Source organism: Bison bison, unplaced genomic scaffold (assembly GCF_000754665.1).
Source record: "Bison bison bison isolate TAMUID 2011002044 unplaced genomic scaffold, Bison_UMD1.0 scf7180017864285, whole genome shotgun sequence".
NCBI lineage: Eukaryota > Metazoa > Chordata > Mammalia > Artiodactyla > Bovidae > Bison > Bison bison.
This window is the reverse complement of record NW_011494857.1, coordinates 878087-886064: the sequence shown is the minus strand read 5'-3', so window position 1 is coordinate 886064 and position 7978 is coordinate 878087. Positions and strand designations below refer to the sequence as shown.

Here is a 7978-nt window from a genome sequence, read left to right as displayed (position 1 = left end):
GGCACTGAGAAGCGTCTGAGACGGACAGTCCGCGACCCCCAGAGCGGTCTCAGGAGTCCCGACCCCCAGGCTTAAACTTCCCGGGAGAGGAGGGGCCGGGGAGTCCACGCTTCTCAGTGCCTGGGAAGGATGGGCTTGGACCCCAGAACTCTCGGGTCTGAAGGAGGACGGCACTGGGGGTCCGGACTTCTGGGTCCGAGGGAGGAGGGGTTTGGGGCGCCTGACTTCTGCATCTGAGGGCGGGAGCTGGCGACCTGGGTTCCTGAAGGAGGAGAGAGCTGGGGAGCGGGGCTTTGGGGTCTGAGCGAGGAGCGGGCAAGAGCCTGGACTCCTGCAAAGGATGGGGTCGGGGAGGTGGGCCGCCGGCACCCACGACTCCAGGTCTGACGGAGAAGGCACCTGGGAACCAGGACTCCCGGTCTGAGGGAGGAAGCAGCTGGGAACCCACGCTCCCGGCTCTGGTTGGGTCAGCATGTACCCCTCTTCACATTTGCCCCTTCTCATTTCCCCATCTCCCAGCCAGGGCAGGCAGCCACTCCAGGTATGTGCAGTAGAAGTCTTGGACGGGCCCTGGCCTGTCCTGTGAGCGGAGAACATTCCAGGAAGCAGCCATGGGGGACCCAGGGCTTCTTAAGTGTGGGCCCTCGGGGACCCGGGTGTCCAGGCCAGCCCCGCCCCCGCCCCGTCTGTGAGATGAATGGGCCGAGGCGGATGTAATCTTTTCCAGCCTCCTTCGTCCTCAGCCTCTCCCCTCCCCTCTCCTCTCCTCCCCCCATCTGCTTTCCATCCAGGAGCCATCACCTGGGCAGAGCAGGGGCTTCTGGGAGGGGCTGCAGCCTTGACTCTTGGTCCCCTACACTTTCAGAGGAACACTGAGAAGCGGAGTGTTCTGGGGTTCAGGCCCCCTCCCCCACCTGCCTCTCTAACCTGCCTGTTCCCTTTTCCCCTAGGTGGTTGCCCCCTCCCTCTCCTGAGATGTCAGGAAGGAGGGGGTCACCTGTGTCCCCAGCAGGGGCCCCCCGGAGCCTGGGGGCCCCCAGCCCCGGAGCTCGGAGGTGGAGGAGGTGCTGACAGGTCCAGTAACCACCCACTGCTTCTCAGTCCTTTCCCAGAACCCACGGGCTTCCAGAATGTTCTAGAGAAACTGCAGCATCTATGCCCCCACCAGCATCTCCCAGCCCTGGCCAATTTCATGGATAGGGAAACCGAAGCCTCACCTGGGAGGAAGTGTCTTACCTTCTTACAGGCAGTTTTAAGCTGAACTTGGGTCTCTCTGGAACTACAGGGCATGACCATTCTCAGAAATTTTGGAGCTTCAAACCTCATCCAGGCTGCAGGACTTAGGGTTCCTTGGGGTTGTAGAGGCAAAATGGCAGAGTGGAGTTGCTGGGACATGTTTTGAGTCCCACCTCTGGCATTTGCTGGCTGTGTGACCTGGTTCAAGTTACTAGCCTCTCTGAGCTTGTATTTCCCCCTTTATTGGCTATTATTAATACTAATAGTAGAATAAGTATGATTAATCTAGAGGCTGGGCATTATCAAAGTCCTAAAATATAGGGGTCCTCCAAGCTTCTAGAACCTGTGGTTCTATCATGCAGATGCCCCTGGAGTAGCCATGTGTCCCCCCACGAAGTTATCATCCTCCTAATTCCAGCTTCCCTCTGTCTATCCTCAGGTGCTCCGCGAGATGCTCCCGCACCCCTCAGGCTCCCTCCCCATCCTCCTGCTTTTCCTCCTCCCCAGTGTCCCGATGGAGCCCCACCCCCCACCCTCACCCCTGCCCCCATTTCCAGCCCCTGAGTGGGACCTCTTGTCCCCCCGGGTGGCCCTGTCCAGGGGTACCCCCACGGGGCCCCCTCTGCTCTTTCTGCTGGAGTCTGGGGCCTTTGGGGAGCCAGTCGGCAGCCCAGCTAACCGCAGTCGGCGAGGGGTGAGCGAGACAGCACCAGCCAGTCGCCGTGGAGAGCTGGCCGTGTGTGACGCAGTCAGCGGCTGGGTGACAGACCGCCGGACTGCTGTGGACCTGCGTGGGCGTGAGGTGGAGGTGCTGGGCGAGGTGCCTGCAGCTGGTGGCAGTCCCCTGCGCCAGTACTTCTTTGAAACCCGCTGCAAGGCTGCCAGTGCTGGGGAAGGTGGCCCTGGTGGGGGTGGAGGAGGCTGCCGGGGTGTGGACCGGAGGCACTGGGTGTCTGAGTGTAAGGCCAAGCAGTCCTACGTGCGGGCATCGACCACCGATGCCCAGGGCCGTGTGGGCTGGCGATGGATTCGAATTGACACTGCCTGTGTCTGCACGCTCCTCAGCCGGACTGGCCGGGCCTGAGACCCAGGCCCAGGAACTGAGCAGGTAGAGGAAGAAGGAACTGGATGCTGAAAGACCTCAAGAGTAGCCTGGCTGCTCTAGGCCTCAGTCTGGGATCTTGTCAAATGGTCGCACAAAATCACAGTGCTCTGGTTTTGAGAGCTCATTCTGGGAAAGACAGATGATGAAACCAAACGGGGTTTTGAAGGATGAATAGGAGTTCTCCTGGATGAACTTAAGGGTAAAAATGATGATGATGATGATAGCCAATATTTTCTGAGTGCCTACTGTTTATGAACTCTAATACAACTTGTCAGATCAACTCTGGTGGATTTGACCATTGGAGTTCCCCAGCTTCTAAGCTGCTGACCATGTGATCTCAAAGGACATCACCTTGCTGATCCTGAAGAGTGACAAGGAGGGGATACTTGGGGGGGATTATAAAACTGTGGGGGGGATTATAAAAACTGAAACACATAGGCAAGTAGTTGGGAGCTGGGGTTCAAATAAGAAACCTTATTTGGTCAGATGGGGCAAATGCTTAGAATGCTCTGTTTTGAGGTAGTGAGCTACCTACGACAGGAGTACAAGCAAGGTTGAATGACCAGAGGTCAAGATGGTTAAGATTTTGGCCTTGGTGGGGAGTTGGAGTCAGGTTTCCATCCCCTTCCCTGTCTCAGGCTTTGCAATATACTCAGAAAGAAATAGACCTTATCATTGTCCAGCTTGAGTAGGACATGAGGTTTTAACCAATTGGCCTGCCCCCCGGCTGAGATCAAGGGAGAGCTGGACACTGATCAGTCTAGAATGAGCCAGGATAATCCAATAGGATAAATGGCCCCAGAAGCCTGAATGAGGGGGGTCTGTGGAATCCTGGGGCAGCTGCAGAAGGCAGCCTCAGTTTTCCCTGTCTGAAGAATGGGTTTGTGGAAAGAGAATGGGGGCTGAGAAGGCAGAGGCTTTGATCAAAAGGGTTTTAAAGTGAGGAACTGACAAGAGAACTCAGAGGTAGACCCCACACCCTCAGAACACCCATTCATATGTTACCACTCTGTAGGCACACATATGTGCACACTCGCACACATGCACACACACATTTTTGCCTTTGTTTCTACAATCTTGTGTTCTAGGTCTGTGGTTCCTGCTCTCTTCTGCCACCTCCTTTGCTGTTGCTGTCTAAATTCTTGTCCCATAATCTCTGGGTCACTAGCTCTCTTTCTGTCCCTGCTTCTCACTCGCTGTCTCTCACTCACTCTTGTATGTATTTTTCTCATTCATCAAAACTCTTTCCACATCCCCCTCTTTATTGCTAAGTATTTCCCTCTGGGTCCCTCCGTCTTCGCCCACCCCCATACCCAGGTGGAAGTTTTCAACCAAATCAAAGGCAGGCAGGACAGACGAAGCCGAAGCTGATGCTGACTCCTTCAGCACACACAGGGAGGGAGGGCGAACCCCGGGGAAGTCTGGAAATCGTTACCCACCCCCTCACCCCCATCCCCCCTCTGCCGCTAGAGGTGGGCTGTCCTGGCAGAGGGAGGAGGTAGCTAAGAAGGCTGGGACCTTATAAGGAAGGGGGGGGGGGGGTTGTTTCTCTTGGATTCCCTGATGTGCTGGGTGACTCTGTCCTCCTTCCACTCTGTCTCTCTATTTCTGGGTCTCTGACACGCCCCCAGGTCTCAGCCCCTCGCTCTCTGCTGCCCGCTCTCTGGGTCTCAGACTCTAAACTGAATTTCTATTCCCCTCCCTCCCTCCGCCTCTTACCCTCCTCTCCCTCTGGGTGTCCCCCCACCATTTATCTGAGCTTTTGTCCCCTTCTTGGGGGTCTCTGCACTCTCTCAAAATCCCCGTTCCTCCATGCCTGAGTCTCTTATTCTATCCATCCAGCTACACACTAATAGGCCCTCCATTGGCTGCGTTCAGGGTGGGCGGGTTCTGTCACCCGGGGCGACAGCAACAACAAGCCTGCTCCTGCTAGGCTACGGGGCAGGGGTGGGACCATGGCGGGTCGGACCCTAGCTCTGCACTACGGTCCCCCATGGTCCCCCATCTCTGGGACCGAGGTGCCTGGATCCTGGCCCAACTGGCATCTCACGAGCAGTGGCGTCGCCCACCACTTTATCCCGCCCGTGTCCTTCCCCCCGCCCACTGTGCAGGTGAGAGGACCCTAGCCTCTTGGCCAAGAGGAGACTGGGGTCCCAGACTCAAGGAGGAGCCTGGGGATTCAGACACTTGCTGAGAGAAAGGGCGATTTGGGGCTTCGACTCCTGTCTGACTGAAGGAGCGGGGTCTCAGGGTCTGGGGCCGAGAGAGGAGGCGCCAGCGAACCCAGATGCCTGGAACAGGCGGGAGGAAAGGGCTGGGAGCTGACCAGACTCCTGAGTCCTTTCAGCTGACTGCCCGCACCTTCTGCTCAGTCCACGGTCGCGGAGCCCCTGCCCCCGGCCTCAAAGCAGGATTTGCATATCTGGGCTTTCGACGAGGTCATCAGCAGATGGGAGACAACCTCGGGCTCAGCTCTCGTGCCTAAGACCCACGGAGGGCCCTACGCCCAGCCCAAGACCCCAGAACCTGCGAACCCCACCCGGACTGTGGGGATCAAGGATTTAGGGGAAAAAGTAAGGTTCTGGGATGCCCAGGTCCGGGGTAGACAGGGCTGGGGGCTGCATTGGAATCCCGTGCACCCTCACGCTGGGTCCCCGCCTCGCCTTCTCTCAGCTCAGACATCGCGGCTGGCGCCTCCCTCTGATCACCAAGCACCAGTGCAGTGAGACGAAGGCGCAGTACGGCGGCTGGCCCGACCTGGACCGGGGACCCACCTCTTATTTCGGGCCCCAACCCCTAGAGCTTGCGGACCACCACCGAGGGGGCCCTTCCCAGGTAGCAGAGAACCGCAGTGGCAGGATCTGGCAGAACTTTGAGCTCCTGGGGTAGGGGGAGGGAGCTCAGAAGCTAGGAACCGGGCTGAGACCCTAGCGCCGGGTCAGAAGAAACTCTAAATCTAGGGGCTAAAGAATGGGACCAAATCTGAAGTTGCATAGACTAGGGGAGGGGTTTGGCACTTTAGAAGCGAAGCCAGAAGGAGACAGGGACTGGGAACCCGAAAGCCCAGCTCTGAGGCTGGTCTAGTAAATCCTGGGGCGGGCCTAGGATCTAGGGGCGGAGCTACGCAGCCTAAAGTACTCGAGGGCGGAGCTCGAATATTCTGAGGCCGGTTTGGTACCGGAGAAAGGGCTGGCTTCTCCTCTTAGGGTAAAGTAAGGAGGAATGGTTTCTGCTGAATTCCAGTGGCGGGACCAATCTAGGGGAGGAGCCAGGGAGGTCTTTCAGTGACTGGAGACTTGGCGGGCAGAATACTTGGATTTTGGAGGTGAGGCTAGTAAGGGTTTTGACTTGCGGCGCGAAGTTGAAGTGCACTGACGTGCAATTGACCAAGGATTCTGATTCTGGGGGCGGGTATCAGGGCCTGGCTCAGAGGGGCTGTTGAGACCCAAGAAAGAGGAATTCTCAGTCTGGCACCCAGGACATGGAACGGGTTATAAAAGTTTTCTTGCTCATTCCTCCTCCCCCGATCTTCCTCAGGCTTTAATCCCTTGGACCAAGAACCCCGAGCTGGCCGGCCGGCCTTTCACAATTTCTGACCGGGGCATACTGGACCGCCATCAACTCTATCTGACTACTTCGGCCCGGGATTTTCGGCCCTATTCGAAGTGAGCCTGCGTCCTCGCTTGGCCCCGTCCCCCTGCACAACCCGCGCAGAGGCTGGTGGGATGCCGAGCCCCCCGGTGTTGACTGCCCCTCTCTGACTCAGTAGTCTCGGCCTTCAGTCCCTGAGCGGGCAAGAACCAGAAATTCAAATCCAGCCCCTACCTCTTTTACCGCTCTGGTTTACTTAGTGTCTACTCTCAGGAACTAGGAGCCCGCAAAGGGCCCAAGAGGGAGTTCCGGATCTGAGGGCATGGCCCTGAGGGTCTAAGGCTGGCCTCTTTTGGTGTTTGAGTCCCCAGATAATTCCCCAGTCCCAAGCCTCCTAAAGGGTCCCAGACTCCTACAAATGTGTCCTCGAGGATCCAGCTGTGCCATCCCCATCCTGCCTCCACCCCAACCCAACAGGAAGGAGTTGTCAAGCTATCCTTGCAAGGATTCGATGACCTCAAACTTCGGGGAGACGCCCCAGGCCGGCGGCCACAGCCAGAAGCAGCTGCCTTGTCCGTCCTCCTCTCCGCCACCCCAGCGGGCGAAAATCCGCTTGCCTCGCGGCCGCCCGGTAATACCCGTCGTGCCTCACCGCGGGGCGCTGACTCTGGCTCAGGAATCTTACAACCTCCCGCTGCACCCACTCCGCCGGCTGGATCGTTTCTGCCCGCTGGAGCTGCCCTGGGGCGGCCCCCACTGGAAGCCGGTGTCAGGCATCTACAGCGTGCCTCATGCCTACCGCACCGAGAACTCCAACTACGGCAGCTTGAAGCCAGCGTTGGTCTGAATCAGACCAGCCAGCCCCGCCCTGGACACGCCCCCCGAGACGAGGCGGGGCCAAGCCTGGGAGACCGCGACTTAGGGGCTCGCTGGTCGGGGCTAGGACGGCCCCGCCCATCTGGGGGCGGACCAGATCTTGGCCCTTGGGCGGGGCGGATCTAAGGTCCACTCAATTGAGGGGGCAGGACTTCTGCGGCTGAAGGGGCACAGCTTATCTTTCGCTAAGTGTTAAAAGAGCCTAAATCATGCTCTTTGCTGGGTTTGGTTCCGGCATCCTGGCTTTTGGGGCCCGGGTGTGGGGCAGGTGGGATTCCACTGAATCCTTTTTGGAGGGGCGGTGCGAGTGGACCCCGACTACCTCTGGCCACAGAATCCGATATTGAAGCTACGCCCCTCCTAAGAAGTCGGATTTAGGCTTTGGCCGCTGGAGCAGGGTTGAGGCTGCAGCCAATCACCATCGGAAAATTGTCAGAGGGGCGGTGCTGCAGCCTCCGCCGGGTCCCCTCATGATAGGTAGAGGCGCGTTCACAAGGCAAGCGGCACTGCTGAGGGCCTCCAATATCCGATTTCTTGTACTCCCACCACGACCTCCCTAGCACCTGGGGATTGAGCCTGTGAAGTCACCTTCTCCTTGGGTGTCTTCTGCTTCATGGTACGGGAGCCACTCAGGGAGTGGTGGGGGAGGGATGTGCCATTGAGCCACTCTTGCCTCTCCCTGACCTTGTCTGCCTCTCGCCCCCGGGGAGATTAGTGTCCAGGTTACCCCACCATGCTGCCACCCCCGGCGGCCTTGCCGCCCCCACAGCCTGCCGGTATAAGACCAGGTAAACACAGCAGGGGAGGCACCAAGGATGGAGATGTTCCAGGTAAGTCTGTAGGGCCCCTTGAGACTCCATCCAGGAAACAGCTGGGAGGAAGTGGGAGAGTCCGGGGATCTGGTGAAGGAGGCCTCTTTCTAGAAGGGTGTGGGGAGAACAGTAGGCCTGCCAGTGGGAGGAGGGCAGCAGGTGGGGCCTGAGGTCTTGGGGTGTCTGGGGTCCCTGGGGATGGGCAATCCTTGAATGGAAGGTGGCAGGCACAGGAGCTGGGTCCCTGAACGTGTGCATGCAGGGCTCGGGGAGTGGGGTGAGGGCTCTGGCTGGCCCTGAGGCACTGGCCTTGTCCCAGGGACTGCTGCTGTGGCTGCTGCTGGGGCTGGGCGGGGGG

General features: G+C 58.6%; 2 protein-coding genes across 2 annotated transcripts; both read left to right on the top strand.

Annotated features, from left to right (window-relative positions):
- The first annotated feature begins 1026 nt into the window (after nucleotides 1-1026).
- On the top strand, nucleotides 1027-2569 carry NTF4 (neurotrophin 4). The gene is made up of 2 exons (XM_010849591.1): nucleotides 1027-1074; nucleotides 1676-2569. Exon 2 carries the CDS (start codon nucleotides 1688-1690, stop codon nucleotides 2318-2320), a length of 633 nt encoding a protein of 210 aa, XP_010847893.1. The 5' UTR covers nucleotides 1027-1074; nucleotides 1676-1687; the 3' UTR covers nucleotides 2321-2569.
- A 1695-nt stretch (nucleotides 2570-4264) lies between these two features.
- Nucleotides 4265-7959, top strand: LOC104995637. Its single transcript, XM_010849590.1, has 5 exons — nucleotides 4265-4452; nucleotides 4714-4914; nucleotides 5015-5176; nucleotides 5879-6006; nucleotides 6410-7959. Exons 1-5 carry the CDS (start codon nucleotides 4297-4299, stop codon nucleotides 6777-6779), a joined length of 1017 nt encoding a protein of 338 aa, XP_010847892.1. The 5' UTR covers nucleotides 4265-4296; the 3' UTR covers nucleotides 6780-7959.
- Nucleotides 7960-7978: the final 19 nt, after the last annotated feature.

What these genes read in the sequence shown, in the direction of transcription:
- LOC104995637 (XM_010849590.1), top strand. Translation starts at nt 4,297, where the DNA reads ATGGCGGGTCGGACCCTAGCTCTGCACTACGGTCCCCCATGGTCCCCC. An exon ending in TCCCCCCGCCCACTGTGCAG is followed by an intron (nt 4,453 to 4,713) that starts GTGAGAGGACCC and finishes CCTTCTGCTCAG; the next exon opens with TCCACGGTCGCGGAGCCCCT. An exon ending in ACCGAGGGGGCCCTTCCCAG is followed by an intron (nt 5,177 to 5,878) that starts GTAGCAGAGAAC and finishes GATCTTCCTCAG; the next exon opens with GCTTTAATCCCTTGGACCAA.
- NTF4 (XM_010849591.1), top strand. Translation starts at nt 1,688, where the DNA reads ATGCTCCCGCACCCCTCAGGCTCCCTCCCCATCCTCCTGCTTTTCCTC.